This window comes from Piliocolobus tephrosceles, chromosome 3, assembly GCF_002776525.5.
Source record: "Piliocolobus tephrosceles isolate RC106 chromosome 3, ASM277652v3, whole genome shotgun sequence".
In the NCBI taxonomy this organism is placed as follows: domain Eukaryota; kingdom Metazoa; phylum Chordata; class Mammalia; order Primates; family Cercopithecidae; genus Piliocolobus; species Piliocolobus tephrosceles.
In genome coordinates, this window is record NC_045436.1 from 85,454,720 (window position 1) to 85,480,424 (window position 25,705).

The following is a 25,705-nucleotide window of genomic DNA, read 5'->3' on the forward strand; positions in this document are numbered from 1 at the left end:
TTACCCACTGAGAATGAGAGGTAATTATTTTTAATAACAGTGACAAACAAAATTAGAGGCACTTCATTTACTAATTAAAATTCTTCCCTTGATTTAAAAGCTAATGTGAATGGAAGTTCTGAACTGTTTTTTTTATGCATTTGACCTCCAGGCTGAATACTGGCTTTATAGGCTAAGCTACTAGCAATTGGATATTTTAAAGAAGCCACGATAATTGAGTATCATTTAACTCACTTGTTAGAAGAAGTTCGCTCCTATTTTTCCTCTTGCTCATAGTTTTGTAGGGGAATGTCCATGTATCACTTCCTAAGAACACATCGTGAAGATACCTTCAGCCTTTTTCCTTGTTAACAAAGTCCTGCGAAGGCGTTGTTTGTTTGTAATGAAGGAAAAAGAAACTTCAGCAGAATGCCTCACCTGTATGTTTTCATTTAACAGAAAAGATGACTCCACAGGGTGAGTGTTCTGTAGCAGAGACCTTAACCCCAGAGGAAGAGCATCAAATGAAGAGGATGATGACGAAGCGGGAAAAGATCATCAAGGAGCTGATACAGACGGAAAAGGATTATCTCAATGATCTAGAGCTGTGTGTTAGGGAAGTGGTTCAGCCCCTGAGAAATAAAAAGGTAAATGTATATTTGAGATTTTTATTTTTTTTCAATTTTTTCTCTCTCATATCCTAAATAGGATCACTAGCATCATGAAATTGAAGCACTCAGGTGTATCAGCGGGATGATGTGTCTTTCTCCCAAAAACAGCACTGTTCTCAGCTCTGGGGTTACAGTTTAGTACAAAACAAAGTCCTGCCCTTGTGGAGTTCACTTTCTAGTGCAGAAAAGGAGGAGTCAGACAATACACAATAAATAAATAAGCAAACAAAATTAAGATATGTTTTATGGTGTGAAGTATAGCTGAGAAAACTAAAGCAGGGAAAAGGAATGAAATATGGGGACAAGGCCAGGCACGGTGACTCACGCCTGGAAGGAATCCTGGCACTTTGGGAGGTCGAGGCGGGTGGATCACCTGAGGTCAGAAGTTCAAGACCAGCCTGGCCAAATGGTGAAACCTCATCTCTACAAAATTACAAAATACCAAAAAATTAGCTGGGCATGGTGGCACATGCCTGTAATCCCAGCTACTTGGGAGGCTGAGGCAGGAGAATTGCTTGAACCCGGGAGACGGAGGTTGCAATGAGCCGAGATCACGCCATTGCACTGCATTCTGAGCAACAGAGTGAGACTCAGACTCAAAACAAAAAAAAAAAAAAAAAAGAAAAGAAAAGAAAAAGAAAAAGGAAAAAAGAAATATGGGGACAAAAGGGTGGTCATTCTATTTCAAATAGAGTGTCAAATGAAGACTTTTCCAGTGGAGGACATTGAGCAGAGAACTGAAGTAGGTAACAGAATGGTCCAGGCAAAGTGGACTACAAGGGCAAAGACTCTAAGTAGTGATAACTTATCATTAGGGTTGTAAATATGCAATTCAAACAATATAGAAAAACAGAAGCTAGAAAGTGAAAATGATCAGAAATTCCACAGTCAAAGAAAATTACCATTAACATGATCAGACATATCCCTTCAGACATCTATTTGAACACTTACATATACATATACATATACATACACAAGCACATATATTTTTACATAAATGTGATCAAAACTACAAATAATACCTTGTAACATACTTGTTTCATCCAGAAATCTGTTACATGTATCTTTTCATGAGTACTAATATTTTTCAATATCTGTCTACTATTACAGTGGCTGAGATGTTTTGGGTGTTTGTTTCCTTATATCCTTAGAATAAATTCCTAGAAATTGAATTGCTAGGTCAAAGGGTATGCATATTTAAGATTTTGAATAAAATGGACAACTGCCAAACAGAAAGTCAATATGATTTTAATATTCATTCCTATTAATAATGATTCAGAGATCATTTTCTCTGCATCCTCTTTAATGCTGAGAATTATTGATTTCATAAATGTTCTTTTGATTCCTTCCAATAAATATCTTCTCATATATTCATTGGCTTTTTCTGTTATTCATATCCATGTTTTTTGCTCTTTTAAAAAATGATGGTTTAACATTTTTCTTATTATTTTATGAGAACTTTTTGTATATTAGAGATATTCTTTTTCCATCCTACATGTTGCAAATAATTTTTCTGGTAAGTCTTTTGGTTTCTAACCTTGTTTAAGATGTATGTTTATTTTGTTTTTGCCATGTTTAGTCAAATATATCCAACTTTATTGATTCTGAGACTGGTATTTTAATATGTTACCCACGATTATAAAAGCATTTCTAGCCTGTTGTGCCCCCAACTACTTACAACATTCAGGAGCAGATTTTATATTTCTTAATACAGTACTCTTCTCAGAAATATTTTTTAAAAAACCATCTGGACTACAAATTAGGGAAAACCAGTATAGGTCAAGGCATTTCTGATACAAAAATTGTTTTTTGATCTAAGACAATGTATAAAGAGGAGTAGCAAAGAAGGCGTGGAAGCCTTTTCTTACACAGGAAGTCATATTCAGTTTGACTGCCTCATGACTTTTATTTGGTACTGACTATATGTCAGATCCTGCTCCAAACACTTCATTAGCATTCTCATTTAATCCTCCACAGTTCCCTCCCGCAGTGCCAGAATTACCAGGCACTTTCTGAAAACCTGGAAATTTCTTATTCGTGATGTAGAGTAGAAGTAATATTGATGATCATGATAAAAATTTGCTCTTTAGTGTCATTGCTAAGTATATAAATGTTTTCCGGTGTGTTTTATTTCATTTTATTAACATATAAACCAGATGTATTTGATATAACTGCTATTCTGACAGTTATCAATGGTTACTAACATGTTCATTTGCATACTTATTAAAATGTTGATCAGACCCTGTCACTATCTACCTTTCCTTACGTTACAGTCCTACCTGTTAACTCTTATTCTTTGAAAAATTTGGAACCTAGCCCACTGTGTCTATATATTCTCGCTCTCTCTCTCTCTCTCCCCTCCCTAATTCTGACATCTTTTTTAGGTGATTTCAATATTCATGCAAATAACCCATGCAACATTCGGGCCTCTCAGTTCTTTCACTTTTTCATATCCAACAATCTTTCCTCAATCCCATTCAGCCACTCATGCCAGAGTCATAACCTAGAACTTGTCATTACCAGCAACGTCGTCCCCTCAAAATCAGAACTTCAAGCTTACTATTCTCTGATGCCCAAGCTTACTCCCACTGGTACCATCTCTGACAACCTTCTGATGGCACCAAGACCTCCAAGCTATGGACCTTACTACCATTTCACTCTTCATCGGGCCCAAAGATGCTTTAATTTCTATGGGCCCTTCATTATAATCGCTCTTTGCATATGCCCTCAATTCCTTTTTCTCTCTTTCTTTCCATTTACTCCCCTGCAGCGACTTACTCGGGTGAAGTTCAATTTTTCATCTACTTCACATCTTTACCTGTGCAACAGAATTAATCTCTTATAAAATACATGACCACTTTCTACTGGGGCCCCCAGTAATGTTTCTGAGGAGATTCTCTCACATCCTTTTCCTCACATGTCAAACACCCCCTTTTCTTTTCTCAGCTTATGCCCTTTCCCATCATTTCATAGAAAAACTAAAAACAATAAGATGTGCACACTCTCAACACCAAATCTACCAACGAACTGCATCTCTACCTGTGTAAGGTGGCTTCCTCTTAATACCAGAAGCAATGGTTCCCGCTTCTACTGAAGGATGACCTCTCTGCTAGTGCAGTGGATTCTACCCCCTCAGACTTAAGGGCTTTACTCTGGCCTGTGTCCTTTCTGTCTCCTGAATAATTAGTTTACCCTCCTTATTAAATCATTCATAGCACCATTATCTACTATCTTAAAAACCAAAATTAAACACAAACAAACCAAAAAAATCCTTTTCCTCAATCCTTAAGGAATCATCTATATTTACTGTCTATTTTAAAATTAAATATAAAATATGTACTAGGTATAAGAGCATTTGTGACTAAAGCATGTTTCAAAATAAGCACAATTTATCAAAAATCTGTCCTTGTGATTGGCTAATGATCAATATAAAACACAGTAGAAAACATACCCAGTTGCAGTGGCTTACACCTGTAATCCCAGCACTTTGGGAAGATCAGCACAACCAGGAGGATTGCTTGAGGCCAGGAGTTCGAGACCAGCCTGGGCAGCATAGGGAGAGCTCATCCCTATTTAAAAGAAAAAATAGCCAAGCGTGGTGGCTTGCTTCTGTAGTCCAAGCTACTTGGGAGGCTGAGGTGGGAGGATCGCTTGAGCCCAGGAGGTTGAGGCTGCAGTGAGCCAGAACCACGCCAGTGTACTGCAGACTGGGAGACAGAGGAAAACCTTGTCTCCAGAAGAAACAAACAAACAAACAAACAAAAACACCAAACATACAAGAAAAGTCTTCCTTTGAATTATTAGTCCACATTTGTATCAAATGGAATGAGTTTATTCTGTATGAAAATGTTGCCAATTTAAATAATCTGCTACATTGGTGAGTCAAACTATCCCCACTAAAACGAATGTCATTGCTGAGCTGTATTCTTACATATGTTCTCCAATTTTTGTTTGTGTTTTTACTTTTTGTTATTTTTTTTTTTACTTGTTTTTGGCTTCCTACGAAACTCTTACAAGCAGTTCTCAGATTGTGTGGCCTGTCTGCTCTCTGCCTTCCTCATTGTGGACTTTAATTTCATTCTAATAGTTCTCTCCACTAAGGTAGTAGCAATTGTCTTAAGGTTCTCAGAATCCTCATGTCAGATCTGCCTTTTTCCCACTTCTCAAAACTTTTAACCTTTGATTAAATAAATAAACGTTCAGGTACTCATGACTCTTATAAGCGTTTAAATGAGTGCTGAGGTACTTAGTTGACACCACCAGTTCATTCAGTTCACCACCTTTTCAATGTTCATTAGTTCTTTCCTGTTCTCACTTCCCTTCTGGACATTTAACTACCAGTGTCTTTGAGCACAAACTACCTGTCATCACTGTCAAAATTTGTAAATTAACATATACAGTTTTCAGATAACTATAGCAACAATCTGCAAACCATGCTTAGCTAAACCTGGGGAAACATCAATAAATATTTTACAACTACAGGTTAACCTAGGAGAGAATTTGGGTATCATAGGATTCATCATCTTTTCTCTATAAAAAATCAAACTCAGACCACTCCCAGTAAAAACAGAACAAAACAAGGCTTTTATGTAAGTGAAAATTGGATGAAGGAAGTTGAAAACTGAGGAAAGTACCAGACGTACCTGGCTTACCTGAGTGAACTTTTTGTGAATGAATCAGTGTACAAACAAATGATTAGATTCAACCCTTGACTGATAACTGTTCTGTGACAATCGTGCTGTAAACTTTAATCTTAACTTCAAGGTTTTTCTGTGTCAGACCTTTACTGAACCGATAATATATTACACTCAGTAGTTACTTCTTCTTTAATAGCAGCATTGTGAGAGGTTTTACAAAGAAGGCAAATGTTATTCACAACAGTTAGTGTTGAAACATTTAGTGGGGAAACAGGTTCTAGTTATTTATTATCCAAACAGGGTAATGAGAGATACTCTATGTTTTTGGCTATAAGTCAAAATAAATCAAACTAGAGTAGACTAATCTAACAATGGAAAGGACAAAAAGTGATTGAAAGGAATAGCTGGAGGAATTTGAGTACTATACTTATTTTTATTTTTCTTTGTTTTTTAATTATTTTCAGTTGCTAAAATTCACATAGTGCAAATCTACCAAAGATCCCAAGGGGGCTATAGAACCCCTCAACTACTCGGTGTCCTCCCCTAGAGGCAAACTCCAGTACCAGCATCTTTTTACTCTTCCAACGATATTTTAAGTATATGTGTTTGAATGCATACTTGGTAGATTTTATTGCTATAACAAGAAAGTTATGTGTATTTATTTTGAAGTTGCTCATATTTGGTTTAATAATGTGCCTTATGCTCAAAAATTTGTGTTTTCCAAAAAATGGTTTAAAAAATATAATTTTGTATTGGCAGAAATCCAATTAGAATTTTCTGTTAAAATTTTGATACACTATATGGCAGCATTATATAAATAATTTTCACTAGAGACAATATGTAGAGGCAAATAATCACCAGTAGTCTTGCCACTTAGAAATAAGCACAATAATTATTTTGGCTTATTGTTTATACAAACATACTGAAATATTTCCTGGAATTGTAATTATACCATACACAGTTGTCCCTCAGTATCCATGGGGCATTGATTGCAGGACCAACCAAGGATACCAAAATACATGGAAGCTTAAGTGTCTGATATAAAATGCAATGGTTACATTTGCATATAACCTACACACATCCTCCTGTGTATTTTAAATCATCTCTAGATTATTTGTGATACCTAACACAATGTAAATGCCATTTAAATAGTTGTTATACTACTGTTTAGGGAATAATGATAAGAAAGAGAGTCTGTTCAATACAGATGTATTTTTTAGAATATTCTTGATTCACAGAGGACTGATTCTATAGACATGGAACTCAAGGATTCAGAGGGCTGACTGTATACCATTATAGAATATTTTCCCCTGAAGACAACAATATATTTACACATTTTATTTTCAGCCATAAATAATAAATATTAATTTAAATAGAAATTTTAAATAATTTATTAAAATAAAGTACCATAAATTTGATGTTCATGCTCTCTCTGAATTCAGAGTTCTTGAATGTAAAATGGTGCCTATTACTGGTGTTATCAATCGTACTTTGGTTAGCAGTGGGCTGTTTCAATGTCAGGATGGTGGGGACCCTATTGAGCAATTGTTCTGTGTGACATCCTACAAAATCTCTCCCTCAGGGTCCAAAGTGGGTGAGGAAAGCCCTGGGATAGGGAAACACAAAAGAGAGGGAGTTAGGGAGGGAAAATTACCAACTGACTCCTTCTTCAAAGGAGCAAGGGAGGGAAGGCACTCCAGGGCTCAGGCATTCAGCTTCCTGCTTGTATCCCCCACCCCAAACCAAGTTGCTATAGTGTCAGCCATCATGTCAACCCTGACAGAGAAGGCTGAATGTGAAGAGGGCTCACCAACTCCCAGAGAACGCAGTATAGATTCAAGTATCCCTGAAAGGAGACAGGGAGGAGGGGGATATAGATGTACTATAATAATAAAAATACTGTTCAAAGACCATAATACAATGAAAATTGGTATATAATAAAGAGATAGTGAAAGTCCCATTGACTTCCTATGCATTTTAAGCTATATTTACTGCCAAAGTATTCAGTGAAACTTGTATATCCCTTTGCTGTGTTTTTCATGGCTGCTCCTTCACCAGTGTGAGCCCATTGCTGTCCTATAGGACAGGAACTACAGCTTCAGCACATGTCATGGGAATCTTCCAGGGTTCCATATCTTGCCGTCTCTTCCGATCCTTTCTAGCTGGTTGGGCATCCCTGGTGTCTGTCATGACACCTCAAAGCTAGGTTGTACCTCTATATCCAGCCCCTGGCTGTCTTGCTGTGGAACGGTACTCCCAGAAATTATACAGTGCCTAGCGGCTCTGCAGCAGCCCTGGTGCACTGCTCACTTGGCTCTAAATTTTAGTGTCACTCCCTAGATGCACTCTTTGAGATGACCCTCAGTTCTATCTGAATACTCTCACCACCCTTCTCTCCCAGCCCAGCTCCTCAGACCCACACTTGTCCATAACAGGAATTCAGACAATGAAATGTAATGAAATTTTTCTACTTTCATTGAGCAAAGGATAGAATTACTGTTATAGTAGCTCACTGAAATACAAGATAAAAGGACCAAGGCAAAAATATTTTATCTAGTAATTATCAAAATATAGCCAGTTTTCCTAGATAGATAGGTGGATAGATAGATAAATGAAGCTTCTCAAAATTATTTGCTAAAATTTTGCCCAAATAACAGAGAGAAGAAACCAAATGTAAGCAAATATCTTTGAGCATGAATTTTCAATGTTCACAGAGGACTCTTGTCAAAATTGTTTTCTCCAGCTGTCACCTTCACTAAAAGACATTTACTATTTCCAGAAAGAATGGTCTTTCATTTTTGCTTAATAGGCAACCGTGGAATTCTGTCTCTCTTTCTTTTTAAATCACCCAGCTACTTTTCCCATCTCTGCTCACTTCCAGAATTTTCTGATTGCAGTCTGGGCCTTAAAACACATTTTATCTTGGCTCACTGACCACAACTTTCTTAAAGTTGGCTACTCTCTAAAACTCTGTCTCTTTCATGAAAGTGCCCTGAACTAAGTGGAGTTAAGGTATTGATTTCTCACAGACATGTCTTATTTATGCAAACAATTGCCTTATGCCATTTATAATACATTCTACCCCACAACATCAAAATCCAATGCACACATTCTGTTGTTTTGCAAGATGTTACCCTTGGGGGAAACTTGGTGAAGGGTACATGGACCTCTCTGTTTCATTTTTTTACAACTGCATGTGAATCTACAATTAATTCAAAATAAGAACTTTAATTAAAAACATAATGCCTTTATTTTCTCCATCTTCCTCTCTTTCTCTCTTTAAATTATCCTTTTAAATACACATGTAAATTTTTACATGTAAGGATAAAGTTTTTCCTCTGATCCTTTACCTTGTTTACTCTCCCAAACTTTCCAATTGATTTTTAAATATTGTGTTTTCAGAGAGGTAGAGACTACATTTTAAGAATAAGGGTACACATTAGGTTGTTTGGAAGCAATTTTATAATGTATAAAATGTATAATAATCTCCTGTGTATCTTGGCTGCTTCTCATGCTATGCTTGAAATACCAGAAATCCATGTAAACTGTAAAACAGACTGATGAAAAAGCCAAGTCTCTTTTTCCACCTCCATCTCCTGTTCGATCCAGTCCCACCTACTGTAGAGCAAGGCAGTTCCTGAGGTCAAACTCCTCAGTCACAAGACCTCACAGACTTTAGTGAGTACAGATATCCAAACCAGGTTGATAATCCCAAAGTAAAAGATGCCCTAAAAGCCAGAGGAAAACAGGGATTTCGTTCACTACATTAAATAAAAATCTGAGAAAAACAGAGCAATTCCTGCCAAGTATAATTGAGATGCTGGGAGAAATGACTCAAAAGATATATACCTACCTTTCTCATTCTACTTTGTACTGGCTTTTCTAAACTAAGGTGCTGACTTGAAAATGTTATACTGCTGCTGGAAGTCTGCTTTAACTATCGATACAAATATTCTTCAATCCTTTACAAATACCGATTTTCATGAAGAGTAAGATACATCACAACAAAGAATCCTGTAATCTGTATGTCTAGGTTAGAACTCCAATTTTTTTATTTTATCAAAGACTTGATTTTCACCCTTTCTGTGGAATCCTAGCATTTATTATATAGTCTGGGCCATTGTTCCTCCATAATAAGGCCAGATACTTGAAGTCTCATAAAGTCAGAAAAAAAAAAAAAAACCTCAATAAATTTTTTCTTGATTTTCTGTGTGTTAATAAGGGCAGTTCCTATGTGTTGTTGGAGGTTATAGAGGTGAAAAGTTACATTTAAAAATGAAAGTCACAGTGTTGCCAACCACAATGTGACTATGTTGATACATAATAGCTAACTGGCCTCTTTTACAAGTACTGAAACCCAGTCATCACACCACTTACTTTCCCAATTTCCCCTGGAGGGACATTTCTGTTTTGTCAACCTGGAAAACACATAGTTTGCTATCATATTGGATTCAGATTTAGTTGAGTATGAAAGTGATGCATCAATATTCTAGTACATGAATTTTCTTCTTATAGGAAGGAAATCGCTTATCTTTGCTTGTTCAGAAAGTCTCAACTCAAAAAAATGAGGCATTCATTTTTATCCTTGTACTACAGTTTTATGATGGAAACTGTCCTCCTTGTTGTTACATTTATAAACAGCTCCTAAGCTCCATTTCAGGACAGCTTCAGTGTTCTCTAATTTTTATAATCTATAGTCCAGATCAGAATCTGCTGGACCAAGTGAGGAGAAAAATGAATGTATTTCCCAATTCAGGGCAGGATTTGGGATGCCCAGAATTGAAAAACATAGATGTGTTAAGCAGATCTGTTTTAATATCCAGGAAAGTCATCCCTCAGCCTAGGCAAGATGATCTTCTGCTCATTACTTTACTTCCCAGAATGGAGATGATGCATAAACCACAATTTTCATTTGCTTTGTGTGTGTGTGTGTGTGTGTGTGTGTGTGTAGAATAAGCAACAAAATTTCAGTGGCTGTGATTATCATAATATTGCCATAAACCTCTCTAATGAAATGCCAGCAATGTTGAGGCAGCTTTATTCAGGCATAGATCAAAATAGCCATGCATATCAGCACATGACCATAAATCCTGGACTCTAAACAATAACACTGGGCCAGAAAGGAAGCAAATATTAAGGAAATAATTATTTTATTAATATGCACTTACATAAGGCACTTTAGACACAGGCAAAGTAGATGATTACATGAGTTAATTGATTAATTAATTTTAGGTCATTTAGAGTATGTAAGGACACATGAAACACATTTTTGTGTCATCAAAAAACTAAGAATCCCTAGTGAGAGGCCTCTTATAACTATGAGAAGATAACTTGTAATGCAAAGTGATAATTGATAAGTGTAGACAATAAGTGCAATTGGGGTTCAGAGAAGGGACAGATCACTTCCAGACAGATAACTGAGCTATATTTCATGAAGACTGTGATATTTTCATTGAATATGCAAATTAAAAAATTAAATGTTTGTCAAGTGCCTATGGCATGCAGTGCCTGCTCCTGAGCTCTGCGTGGGTATCAAGGAAATTTATGTCACAGTCTTGCCCTAGTAAAGTCTATAATGTGGCCAAGAAAATGACTCATAAACACATAAAACACAAATAACAATCAAAGATCTATTTCAAGGCAACACTAGAAGTGATCATGACAGAAGGCAGTCATGATTAGTTGTGCTAATTAGTTATGCAACAATTAATTGCTTTAGGCATTAGCAGAAGGAGGCACTTACTTCCCTGACCTGTTAGCAGCATTTGACAAAAACAGTGCCTTCTGTCTTCCAGGACTCTACACACTCTTTGTTTTCCCCTTACTCCTCTGGCTGCTGCTTCTCGGTCTCCTTTGCTGGTTAATACTCATCTATAAACACTAAAGTAATTGAGGGCTCCGCCTGTAATCCTCTTCTCTCTTTTGTCCACAATAGCTATATTGCAAATCTGATGTGGTTTATGGCTTTAAATTCCATCTACATTCTGATGATTGGCAAATTTTTATCTCCAGCCTAGACATTTTCCCTGAAGTCCTTTGTTTCTCCAATTCTCCACTCAAATCTCTACTTGATTGTCTCCAAGGGATCTCAAATTTAGCATGTTCAAAACTGAGTTCCTAATTTCCTCTTTAAAACTTTCTCCGTTGTAGTCTATCTCATCTCAGAAAATGGCACCTCTACCTTCCAGTTGCTCAGGCAAAATTCCCTGGAGTCATCCTTAACTTTTTTCTTTCTCTTAATTCCCATATTAGATCGATCAGCACATTATTTAGTTCTGCCTTCAAAATTTATCTAGAATTAGACCATGTCTCATCTCCTCTCTTACTGCCACTCTGGTTCAAGAACCTGTCAATAACCCCCTGGACTTTTACAACTGTCTTGTGACCTATCTTTCTTCCTCTACCTTGTTTCAACCAAGCAGCCAGAGTGATCCTTTTAAAATATGAGTCAAATTATGTCACTCTTCTACTCAAAACCCTCCAATGCTTCGCCTCTCACTCTGATTAAAACCTAATATACTCATGATGACCTACAAGGTCCTACAGGGGCTGGCCCTCATTCTCACTGATGTCATCTATTTCTACCTTCTGGCCTCTTCACTCTTTCTTGAACAAACCAGAAGCACAACTGTGTCAAGCTCTTTGTTCTTGCTGTTTTCTTTGCCTTGAATGCTCTTCCCCAAAATAATTTCATAGCTTGCTCCTTCATGTCCTTCAAGACTTTACTCAGTAAAGCCTTCCTTCACCACCTCGATCTTAGACTGGATTCCTCAGAAGCAGAGCCTGATAAAAGGATTTTAGATGGTATTGATTTGGGAGATGATACCCTAAAATAGCAGTAAGGGAAAGGGGAAATGAGACAGAGAAAGAAGACAATAGAGGGTACATTAATGAGTGGGTTAACTCTATGGCCAAATGGGGCTCATTTCCCAGTGGGACCTTGGGGAGGCTATACAGAACACATTGTCCCATGGGAGGAGTATTTGTCCTCCTCAATTCCTGTTAGACACTGGCTAAGGGATGTTCCTGGGAGTGTTAATTCCTGGCACTTCTAGCCTTGTCTGTGTGTAGGCAGAGCAGGCATCAGTGGTCAGAGAAAGCCATTAGGTAGAAAATCAGAGATGCTTACACCAGAGGGCCTGCCACATGTCAAAGAATATTCAGAATCAAGGACATATAAGTAAGGCATTGTCAGTGCTGCAGCCTCCCCAAAATTCCCTATCTTCCTTTTGCTGTTTTTGTTTTATCCCTATAATATTTAACCCTATATTTAATACAATATATTTTCCTTTCTTATCTTGTTTACTTTTCTCCTTTATGAATCATGAATTTTGTCTCATTTGTTCACTGCTATATCCCCAGCATCTAATACAGTGCTTTATATATGAGCAGCAGTAAGTATTTGTAGATTGAAAAAAAAATGAGTGGATGAACAACTTCAGGATGGGTAAGTGATCCATGAAGTTTTAGAGAAGGGATGGGATTTGCACTGAGTAAACATTGGTTAGGTGCACGCAGGCTCAGGAGAGCAGCCCAGCAGTGGAGAACCACAGGAGCAACAGTTGGTGAGCTAACTAATAGGGTCAGTTTAAAAATGAGTTAATTCCTTTTGATAGGAGCAGATGGTTCTTATAAAAATAAAATAACTGGGGTAAGAGAAGATAGGTCTTGTCCAGGCAAACCATCAGATTGAGAAATTTGAGGTCTTTTCTGTAGGCAACTGGGAAGAAACAAATGTTTTAAAACAGGAATTGATAACTGTGTTGTAAACCCAATTAAGCATGTTTTAGGAAGACTAACCTGAAATTATTAGTAAGCTGATTTGGAGAAATAGGAAATAAAATTGAGTTTAGAAGCTTTATCAGAGGCGGAAACTGGGGCCTGATAGAGTTTTACAAAGTGACTAAGAAAAGGCTAATTGAATGTTGGAGATAGTGGGGCTAAGCTATCAAGATGAGAGTTAGGGGTGATGGAGGGGAGAGGTCTGGAGTCTGGAACTTAGTGGTACAGCTAATAGATGGTGCACCCAAAGACCTGTCCCCACTCCAGGGCTCACACTTGTTTCCATCATCCTGGGCATACCCAGCAAAATCCAAACTCGGCTGAGTTTTGAGAATCTCCTGGAACTCAGGTCACGTAACAATGGTTTGGGCACCTTGGATTTTTGACAAAGGCAGTTGCTCAAAAAGAAAAAAAGAGACAAGTGAGAAATTATTAACAATTTAAAAATGTTTCCAGAACTGGCTCTGCCTCCTAAAATCAGTACTCACTCCTGCTCCCTTCCTTGTCCTTATTGTCTGTGGTTCTTGGGATTCGTACTGCAGCATAATGCTATGGGGAGCATCGGTACACTTAGTAGTACAAAGATCCTGCCCTGTCTCCAGATGAGGACTCTGGCAGGCCCGTCACTTCACAGATCAATGAACATCGGAAGCACTCATCTAGTTTGGGAACTGCCTTTCGCAGCTGGCAGTTTAGTCAAAATTCATTCCACAGTTTTCCTAAAAATAACAATAATAACTACAATATATTGAGTACTTATTAGGAGCCAAGCATTATTCCAAACAACTTGTTTATATTAGTTAATATGATACTTACATCAACTTATGAAGTAGGTTTAAGTGTTCCTACTTGACTAATGAGGAAACCAAGGAACAAAGAGGCTAAGTAACTTATCCAAAGTCACATAGCTGGAATGTGACTCCTCCTTGACACCAGCTCACCAACCAGCTCCTGACCCTCCGGAGGATGGGTGAGGAGAGGTAAGAGAGGGGGAAGGTGTACTTGAACTGGTACCATCATAGCCTAGCTTTACATTCTTTGGGTTTTCTAGATATAATAATGTGGCACTCTTACAGGTACCTTCCTGGCTTTTTTCAGGCTATTCTCATGATGGTGGTGTTGGGGAGATTCTCTCTTGAAAGCCACTCGATCCAGTTGCATGTGTCCCAGTAGGTGATTTGCAACTCTTTCCTGAGCCCCGAGGCATCCAGAGCGTACCTCCGTATTCTGCCCTTCAGCCGTGCAGGCAGAGTCATAGATGTGTTTACACTAGCTTCACCACCTCACAGGGTCCACAGCTGGTCCATAGGAAGCATTCAAGCATCCCTGACCCCCAAGACCCATAGGAGTACAGATTCATCCCAACATAGCCATCACTTTCCTGCTGCCACAGCTCCTTTAGGTTTCACAGGCATGAGGTCAACAGAGGTGACTTTGAAACAGTTCACTGAACCCTCCTTTGCAAGTTCGTCTTGGCAAAGGAAGTTCATCTATGGCAAACCATCTCCTGCTCACTTTGGTATCTGATAGCTAAGAAATTGATGCCTCAATTGAAATTCAGGCAGGAAGTGTTTGTTTTTAAACCTTTTGTATGTTTACTATCTTCATGGGATTCCATGGAGACATCCTGGGAAAGAAAACATGATATGGACTAGCACAGTATATGCCATGAGATCGAACAGCTCCTGGAGTGCCATGCTGCAAGAGGCAAAGCAGAAAAGAGATGCAGAGGCAAGGCCACGGAGAGCCCCATGCCAGAAGAACTGACTTCATGTGTGTGGGGAAGGGAAACCATTGGAAATTTAAACAGTAATGCTTAACTTAGATGTGATGATCAGAGTACTAAAACAAGTGACATTCCCCAAGGGAAAAAGTGTGGGAATTACAGTGGTCAACTGATTAAATCCTGGGAACACCAGAATTTACAACACAGATGGACTTCATGGATATTTGTTCTATGTTGTATCAGTTTTGTCCCTAATTCCTGTTACTGCTCGAGTCTACTGTCACACACATGCCCACCACATCTTTTTGTGCCTTCCGTTTCACGCTTCTTTTTTCCTTTCATTTATCATCGCTAGCAAATTTTTCTTTTCCTTTCTTTTGCAAAAGCGTTTCCTCATTTTTCAAATTATTTTCAATGAGTTCTAGTTTTTGTTGTATTATTGAAGATTAGAACTTTGCAATTGTGTCATTAAATCGGGAAAAAAATAGGTGGTATGCTAAGTCATCCCTCATGTCAGTAGTTTCTTTTAGATATTAGGCCTAAAGGATATGAATGCTTGTTGAAAAAGTTATGAGTATTGCTATAAGCTCTCAGTTTGAGTATGTACAGGAAGAAGAAATAAACACACATGTACACACATTCACGCACACACCCACACAGTGAGTACTCAAGTGATCAAAGCATAAAATGTTTACCCCATTCATCATGCCCAACCACAAGCCTTTAAATATAATTTTTTGGCTGACATGAATACGTTAAAAAATTATGAATTTTTCTTATAATCTCACTGATTGTTCCAAAGAGTTTCCATATTACTTTCTCTATATTTCAACAATATAAATCATAGTGTTTAGTCTATGCTTTCTGAAGAATTTCAGAAGAGATTACAAAATATACTAGCCCTCCAGCTCAAAAGACCTATTTTTAGCAGGACTGTTTGTCTTTGGAACATTTCATGTAAAATTCAAAGTACGAAAAGGAAGCCAAGACCACCCCAAACTTCTGCCAAGTAACTTCTTTTCTGCCTGTCCCTGTGTCAAGGCAGAGAAGAGAAACAAAGGCAGAGACCTTTAGTCAACTACCTACCTTTTACCCAAGGATATCAATACAAGAACTTTGCTTTTCTATTACTAGTCAAAACAAGTTTTCTGTTGCACTTGTTTTTAATTTTAATTTTAAGTTCCAGGGCTGTTGGACTTCTTAACTCAGGGACTTCTCAAGTGTGAACCCAGCCTCTTTGTCTGGCTTTGACTGTTGCCTCTGCCCTTCCTCACACACATGCTGAGATTTCTGTTTCAGAGACCCCACTCTCCTTTCTGCAACGAGACTAACATCTCTCTGCTAATGTAGGTCTGTCCACATCAATATCTTCTGGCCTGGAATGTTTCCTGGCAGTTATCAGGTAACTTAAGCATTTATCTGCAAGATTAGTTAAAAGACTTGCTGTATAGCTGATTCAACTCATAGTTCGACTCAATTAGCCAGTTTCAAACCCAGTTTCACAGCAGGAAATTTCACACATACAAATCAGCAGTTTTGAGAAATCTGATGAAATAATGGCTAGTTTACCCTGAAAATCTTTGTATTCTAGAAGCCAACTGTCTCAGTAAATGCCATAGTAATGAGTTAATTATCCTACGCCAGTGGTTGCTAGGGCTTTCTGCCAACATCCTTTTTTTCCACTTGCTGCAATTTCTGCTGCACAAGCATTCTTCTTCTCAACTTCCTTACTAAAAAATAAAACAAAACCTATTTTATCCTCTCAGAATGTCCCCATTGGGTCTCCACTTCTCAAATATTTTGCAATGCATGGCAGCTTTCTTCCACTTCCACCTTACTTACTACAGTCTCAATATCATTGGGTTTTGATGGCTTCAGCATTAATAATGGATCGATCTAATTTAGAGGATGCATTCAGGCCTCACCAAAATGTTGTCCGTGGAACTGCCCTACAGAAGGAGTAGATGGCACCAAAGTTCTATTAGACCAAATCAGTTGATGGCTAAGGAGAATTTGCCTTATGTTAATCCTAATGTAATTACTACATAAGTTCAGAGCCCAGAATTGGGGCCCTATTTGAACTTGGATTTACTGCCAAACTACACTGAATCCAAACACTGAAGACTTTTCTAGAAACAATTTCCAGAGGATGATTTGGTTGGTGGCAATCACCGTGGTCCTTGAAAGCAGTGCTGTTTATTTTCTCCCTTCTTCTACAACTGTTGTATTAAATATATATGTCATGCATATATATATGGAATTTTAAAATTGTGTGATTTTGATCATCAAATTAGGAGCCCAAAAATATAGTTCCAACTGAGGTCAGGACAGCAATATCCAACTGACAATTTTAAATCCATTGGTTGTCAGAAGGAAAAAACAATGTTTATTTGTTAATACTTTTTAAAATCCTTTAAAAAATTAATAACTTTAGCTCAGTGATAGTCATGAGTGTGAACAAGAGTTTAGCAAAGAGAGCTGATTATAATAATGAAAAGGGTGATCTATCTGGATTTCAAATTTTATGAATGGTTAAGTACATACAGTATTTCCACATAATGTTGACATTAAAAATGGTGCAACTGAAGAAAATTACTGACATGAAAAGATGTTCATGTTATGTTGTTAAGGCAAAAACTGTAAACTCTATTTGAAGTATACAAATGTTTGTGTGGATGTACACACAGACACACAGATAAAAATTATCTGGAAAAACATACCTGAAAATGTATCAGTGGCTACTTCTGTGTGGTAGAATTATAAGTGATTGTATTTTCTTGCTTTTACTTTCTTTTATCTACTCATTCTTAATTTTCTACAATGACATGAACTACTTTTATAATAATAACCTAATTTATTTTTTCAAACAATGTTTGTCCCTAGACTTCTTTACAGTGTTACTTTTAGAGATGGTAGTGGTTGGGGGTCTGCAGGACACCTAAGAATGTTTGGTTTTTCCTCCCTGTGATGAGGTTTAGGCCGATTCATACAGTGCTCATTAAACAGAAACCTGTAAACAGGCATGTCCCAGGTGTAAAGTAGGAGAAGGCTGGCTTCCATCAGCAAATTAGCCAGTTATACCAACGGCCAAAATAAGCACACCAGTGTGCCTTTGCAGACAAAATTAAGTAGAAAATTATAAATATCCATGTAATAGTTGTGAACAACTAAATTAGGTAATTTTTTTGCCTTTAAACCACTTTTGATCTTTGCATGCTTGTTATTCAGAGCCTAGTGAAGTGATTACAAAGAATATTCATTTTTGGCTCCTACAGGAGTAAAGAGATCATTTAAATTGTACAGATTCGATTCAGTTCAAATTTTTAAACTTTTACTGAGTAAACTATGTACATACCCAGAACTGTGTTAGCCACAGTAGAGTACTCACAAAGGCAAATGTCTTAGAGGAACTCACAGTTTTGTCATAGAGACAGATAAATTAAATTAATAAATATTTCCGATAAATAGAATGGGCTTCCATAAAAGCAGTGAGTAATATAAAACAAGAGTCATGGAAGTGTGGGAGAAAGAGAGGTTAATTCTAACCAAGGGAGAGGAAATATTTCCTAGAGAAAGCAACATTCTGGCTACAATTAAAAGTGTATTAATCTTCTTTGGATCGTAGGTAACAGAAATAAAGTTCAAACTAGCTTAAATAAAAAAGACACTTTGGGCCGGGTGCGGTGGCTCACACCTGTAATCCCAGCACTTTGGGAGGCCGAGGTGGGCAGATCACGAGGTCAGGAGATCGAGACCACCCCGGCTAACACGGTGAAACCCCGTCTCTACTAAAAAAATATAAAAAATTAACCGGGCGTGGTGGCGGGCGCCTGTAGTCCCAGGCAGGAGAATGGCGTGAACCCGGGAGGCGGAGCTTGCAGTGAGCTGAGATCGCGCCAGTGCACTCCAGCCTGGGCGACAGAGAGAGACTCCGTCTCAAAAAAAAAAAAAACACTTTGTCGGCTTATGGAATAGAATTTCTTGCTTTAGGCAAGGCTAGATCCAAGGGTTAACAAGACTTTGCCAGGCTTAGCTTTCCTCTTTGTGACTTTTTCCACAGACAAGTTCTCCACAAAGATGACTGCCAAAGATAGAAACTTACATACTATGTTAGTCCAGTTAGGCTTCTATTTTTTTAAAAATGCCATAAACTGGGTAACGTAGACAACAGAAATTTATTTCTCACAGCTCTAGAAGTTGGGAAGTCCCAGATCAAGATGCCAGCAGATTCAGTGTCTGATGAGGGCCCACTTTCTAGACAGCCGTCTTTTAGCTGTAACCTTTTTAATTTGTTGAGTAACCTCCATACTATTTTCCAAGTGTGCAAGAGTTCACTTTTCTCCACATCCTCATTAACACTTGTTTTCCTTCATCTTTTTAAATAGTAGTCATTCTAACAAGTGTGTGGTCATATCTCATCGTGATTTTAATTTGCATTTCTCTGATGATAGTGATATTGAGCATTAAATACCTATTGGCTACTTTTGTGTCTTCTTTTGAGAAATGTCTATTTAGATCCTTTGGCTTTTTTTGTAATTTAATTTATTTTTATTTACTTAGTTTTAATTTTTATAAATACACAAAACTTGTACAAATATGCAGGGTACATGTAATATTTTGATACAAGTATACAGTGTATAATGATCAAATCTTAGTAATTGGGATATTCATCCCTTCCAACATTTATAATTTCTTTTTAAAATTTATTTTCAATTATGGGTTTCAGAACATTTATAATTTTGTTTGTGTTGGGACATTCCAAATATTTTCTTCTAGCTATTTTGAAACATAACAATAAATTATTGTTAACTAGAGTCACCTTGTATCTTCTTTCTTTCTTTTTTTTAACTTTTATTTTAAGTTCATGGGTACATCTGCAGGATATGCAGGTTTGTTATGTGGGTAAGTATGTGTCATGGGGGTTTGTTGTACACATTATTTCATCTCTCATGTATTAAGCCTAGTATCCATTAGTTTTGCCCACTTTTTCATAGGATTATTTGCTTTCTTTCTGAGTAGAGTTCCTTATATATTTTGCATGTTAACACCCCTTATCAGATGTGTGGTTTGCAAATGTATTCTCTTATTTCACAAGTTGTCTCTCAACTCTGATTATTGTTTCCTTTGCTGTGCAGAAGCTTTTAAGTTTTATGTAATACCATTTGTCTATGTTTGCTTTTCTTTCCTGTGATTTGGGATTATATGCAAAAAATAATTGCCCAGACCAATGTCATGAAGCTTTTCGCCTGTGTTTTCTTCCAGTAATTTTACAATTTCAGGTCTTATGTTTAAGTCTTCATTTTGAGTTGATTTAGTGTGAGGTAAGGGTCTAATTTCATTTTTCTGCCTGTGGATAGCCAGCTTTTCTAGAACCATGTATTGAAAAGACTGTCCTTTCCCATTGTACGTTCTTGATATCTTTGCTGAAAATCAATCAACGGTAAAAGTGTGGATGTATTTCTGGGCTCTCTATTCTGTTCCATTGGTGTTTGTGTCTGTTATTATGCTGGTACCATGCTGTTTTGATTGCTATAGCTTTGTAGTAGATTTTGAAGTCACTGAAAACTAAGTAACACTGATAAAATAATTTGAAGAAGACATGGATACATGGAAAGATATCTGGTGTTAATGAATTGGAAGAATTAATATTGTTAAAATATCCATTCTACCTAAAGCAATCTATAGACTAAATGCAATTCCTATTAAAATTCTAATGACGTGTTGCATATAAATAAAAACAATCTTAAAATGTATATGCAACCATGCAAGACCCTGAAGAGCCAAAGCAACCTTGAGCAAAATGAACAAGCTGGAGGCATCACATTACCTGATTTTAAAACCTAGTAATTATTTAAATGTAATGGGAACTAGCTATTTGAAGTATATCTTGCGATAAGTACTTTTGTAAAGCAACAAATTAAATTACCGATTGAAACACTGGCCTTTAATCTAGAACCAGAAATACTATTTGACCCAGCAATCCAATTACTGGGTATATACCAAAAGGAATATTAATCATTCTACTGTGAAGACACATGCACACGTATGTTTACTGCAGCACTATTTACAATAGCAAAGACATGAAACCAACCCAAAAGCCCATCTGTGATAGACTGGATAAAGAAAATGTGGTACATATATACCATGGAATACTATGCAACCATAAAAAGGAATTGGATCACAACCTTTGCAGGGACATAGATAAAGCTGGAAGCTATCATCCTCTGCAAACGAACAAAGAAACAGAAAACCAAATACGGCATGTTCTCACTCATAAATGGGAGCTGAACAATGAGAACACACGAACACAGAGAGGGGAACAACGCACACTAGGGCCTATTAGGGAGCGGGTGGGGACAGGAGGGAACTTAGAGGACAGGTTAATAGGTGCAGCAAACCACCATGGCACATGTATACCTATGTAACAAACCTGCGTGTTCTGCACATGTATCCCATTTTTTTTAGAAGAAAATTTAAGAAAAGAAACATTGGCCTTTATTTTTTATGTTTTGTAAGTCTGAATTATTATATATTGACTTGACTTAGAATAGCGTGTACTCAGACTGTCTTTTTTTAAAAAAATGAATTTTAATCCATTTAAAATGTAATTCAACTTAAGCTTTAGAGCGTTACCTGTTTCCAGTGAATGATTAATAAATATAAATACACGCTTCCTTGAATTTATATCAGTAATCATAAAATCGTCTATCAGTTTTAAAAGCCTATTTGTACCAGGCATTTGTTTGTTCCTTGGCATAGCAGTGACTGGATAGGAATTAATTTTATGATTCACAGAATCCCTGTGGGCTCATGGTGATATGGGCGTTTGAAATCAGTCCAATTGATGTTTTAATCCTTTCTGTCCTTCAGGAAGAAGTGAAATTAAAATCTATGTTTTTGTTATTTAGTATTTGTTGCACTAAGCTAAGATTACAGATAAAACGTAGAATTAGATCCTTGCTAAATGGATTTATAATCTAAATTAAACAGATATACAGGATACTGACCTTGAGAAATAAATTGTAGGAGTGACAACTTGGTGAAAAAACTCAGGAACAAACCAAAGAATCTAAACGGAGATAGTAAAGTATTCTATTATTAATATTTGCTGGTAATGAACGAAGGCAGAGAATGAAAAGGTCAATTTCTGAATCCGGTTCTGCCCTGAAGTTCTTGCATAAGTTTGAGCATGGCTCCTCTCTTCATCCTGCATTATTTTCTGTATCTTCAAGATGGTTCAACCTTTACAAAGAAGTTGGAGTCATGTATGAAATAATAAACATGAAACACTCGAAGTTTCTCAGAATAAAGTTTCCACAGCAAAATGAAATAATAACAAGGATACACTGCATGATTTACTGCTGATAGTTTATCTTATAAAGCGAGTAAATTAGGGGTTGAAATTTTACATATTAGAAGGATTTATTTCAAAAACGATTTTAAGAAATACACAATCAGTAAATTTGAAATAAACCAATCTATAAAACTTTGATTCACATACAACTTTTGGAAAACATCTTGAATTATTCAAAGTTACACCTTTGTGGATTTAATTAATACCCAACACATGAGGCAATTCTTTAGGATAAGTAATGTGTTAAATCGGTGGTACTCAGAGATATATTACATTTGAGCCATTGATAATAATAAAGTATTATTAAATGACAATTTCATGTTAACTAGTTAATAATTTATTATTAAATAATAACCAAATCCATATAACTATTATGTGCCTTTTAAATATTTTCTATAATATTAAATATATTTTCTAATATCGAAATTGAAAGTCTTGAACCTCTCTAGATTACAAGCAAAAAACCATATGTGCCATCTCCTATTAAAGTGAATTGTCAATTAAGGAACATTTTGTGACACGGGATTAAAAACCCTAAGAACTAATAGTGATTACAATGTAATAATTAGTATGGAATCATAGACAATTTCAGAATATATAAAATTAGTTTTTTAAAAGTTATCTAATCCTATATTGAAATAAACCACTGCATATGATCATATGAATTTGTTTTTTTTTTTTTTAATTTATAAGAAAAGAGATTTAATTGGTTTTGCAGGCTATACAGAAGCCTGGTGCTGGCATCTGCTTGGTTTCTTTTTTTTTTTTTTAATTATACTTTAAGTTCCAGGGTACATGTGCACAACGTGCAGGTTTGTTACATATGTATACTTGTGCCATGTTGGTGTGCTGCACCCATCAACTCGTCAGCACCCATCAACTCATCATTTACATCAGTTATAACTACCAATGCCATCCCTCCTCCCTCCCCCTCCCCATAATAGGCCCCGGTGTGTGATGTTCCCCTTCCTGAGTCCAAGTGATCTCATTGTTCAACTCTCACCTATGAGTGAGAGCATGCGGTGTTTGGTTTTCTGTTCTTGCAATAGTTTGCTGAGAATGATGGTTTCCAGCTGCATCCATGTCCCTACAAAGGACACAAACTCATCCTTTTTTATGGCTGCATAGTATTCCATGGTGTATATGTGCCACATTTTCTTAATCCAGTCTGTCACTGATGGACATTTGGGTTGATTCCAAGTTTTTGCTATTGTGAATAGTGCCGCAATAAACATATGTGTGCATGTGTCTTTATAGCAGCATGATTTATAATCCTTTGGTATATACCCAGTAATGGGATGGTTGGGTCATATGGTATTTCTAGTCCTACATCCTTGAGAAATCACCATACTGTTTTCCACAGTGGTTGAACTAGTTTACAATCCAACCAATGGTGTAAAAGTGTTTCTATTTCTCCACATCATGTCCAGCACCTGTTATTTCCTGACTTTTTAATGATTGCCATTCTAACTGGTGCGAGATGGTATCTCATTGTGGTTTTGGTTTGCATTGATCATATGAATTTGATGACAAATGAGGCTGTGAGTTATCTTGAGGACAGGATGAATGATGGGAAAGTGAAAAATTTCTCAAGGTGGTTGAAAGACTTGTATACAGCAAGACCATATTGCATAAGAAATAACTGACATAGTCACCACATTTTGGAAAGGTGCAATGTGAAGTCATGCTTCCATGTTCAATGATAGAATATCCTTACCAAAATAATATTGGTGTCCAAAATGGAGAACAGTAGATGGGACAATGTCAAAAAGGGATGGGATAAAAAGATGAGCAGGTTGCTTTCTTCCTTACCCCTTAAATAGACCCCCCCCCACACCTAAAGAAACTGAGTCTGAAATAATAGAAAAAAAGCTGTAGTTGTTGGCCTTCATCTGCAGAATTCCTCCAGGTCTCCCTCTTATATCCCTTGTTCCTAATTCCCCTAATTTCTTGACACATTTTCTTTAATTGTATTCTCTGTCTCTTTCATACCCCTAACTTTGCTGAGCTGGTTTTAAGCCCGCAACTCTGCTTTTCACTTGTGCTACTCCTCCATGAGTTGATTATTGATGAATTAATTATCCACCTATGACCTCATTCACAATAAGTCATGTGTAAAAGGCACCTACTCCTGTTCCCTGATGTTGCCCAGTAGAGTCTGCACCAATATGGCTGTGGCCTGACCAGTCACTATTTGATTATGAAAGGAGATCCAACTTAAACTCAAGGGAATGATGTCAAAAAAGATTCATCAAAATCAGAGCACATATCTCACCATACTCAGATAGCTGAGGATAGTTGTCCATCCCTCTACTAACCAATCACTACCTATGACACATTCTGGCTTCTTTTGTAATTCTTGGTACATAGAAGCTTCTCAGAAAATATTTGGTGAAAGGATGGATAAATGAATAAATAAATTATTATAAACACTTGCTATAAGATCTAAGAATAATTACACTGGTTGTTAAGGGTGTTCATGAGATAACAAAATATAATGAATGCTTAATTAGTAGAATATATTTAATGATTTCCATTTACATTTATATCAAGCAAAAAAAAGGAAAAAGCAACCCAGCACATCTACTTGTCATCACTTTTCAAACATCTGTGGTTTAAAAACCAGCTTTGAAAATAGTTACTTGCCTTGGGTAAGGTCTGACTTCTGCTGTATAAGCAGTAAAATATTCTAAATCCTTACATACTACTACATACCCTCATACAGGGCAGTTAACACCAATTAGGCTCAAATCTTCCCATTCTGGTTGTTATAGGAATATATAGATGTATGTTCAACACAAAACATATTCAACGTTTTTTAAAAAGACAGAAGTAACAGATGCATCATCCCAATTTCTTGGGGGGGGGGGGGGACGGGGAAAGCAAACTGCACTCTAGAATTCCTAAATAAGAATGTTAACAGAAATGGTTAATGGAGACAGCATGGGCTGGCATTTAAAATGCTTATTGTTTAGCAGGAGAAAACATCCTAAATACAGTGCTTCTCTATCAGCTCAATGTTTTTTGTTTCTTCAGATTGATAGGCTGGATGTGGATAGCTTGTTTAGCAACATTGAGTCCGTGCATCAGATATCAGCCAAGCTGCTGTCATTGTTGGAAGAGGCCACAACAGACGTGGAACCGGCCATGCAAGTAATTGGTATGTTTATTCTCTTCTCGAGTTCTACAATACAACAGGAAATAATTTTTTAATAACCTCCCTTTGCTTTGGCTTTTTGTTCCTGACTCACCAGGCTTCCCAGGAGAGACATAAATGCTAAACCCATCTTTGGGCTCATTGTAATTATACAGACTCTGTATTTATTTTCAAATGGGTTTATATCCATTTGCGAAGTCCCTCAGTAGCACAAAACATACCATTTGCTTTTTAATTTCCAATCTTTCAGTCTCTTTACTTTCCAGATGTTCTGTAATTTTTTAATGGCTAACACTTACTTGATCCTTAAAGAATTAATTATTTAAATATTCTAATAGCTTTACTGATTTTTCGTCACAATGTTTTTTAGATCTTATGCCCATGAATCAATTTCTTTTT

At 36.8% G+C, this 25,705-nt stretch overlaps 1 protein-coding gene across 1 annotated transcript in view; it reads left to right on the top strand.

The window, feature by feature from the left end:
• Nucleotides 1-25,705, top strand: part of ARHGEF38 (Rho guanine nucleotide exchange factor 38) — a 130,565-nt gene that overhangs the window by 40,798 nt on the left and 64,062 nt on the right. The window contains exons 2-3 of the mRNA XM_026455022.2: nucleotides 439-626; nucleotides 25,186-25,309. Of these exons, the coding sequence (XP_026310807.1) occupies nucleotides 439-626; nucleotides 25,186-25,309 (312 nt within the window). The remainder of the gene's footprint in view (nucleotides 1-438; nucleotides 627-25,185; nucleotides 25,310-25,705) is intronic.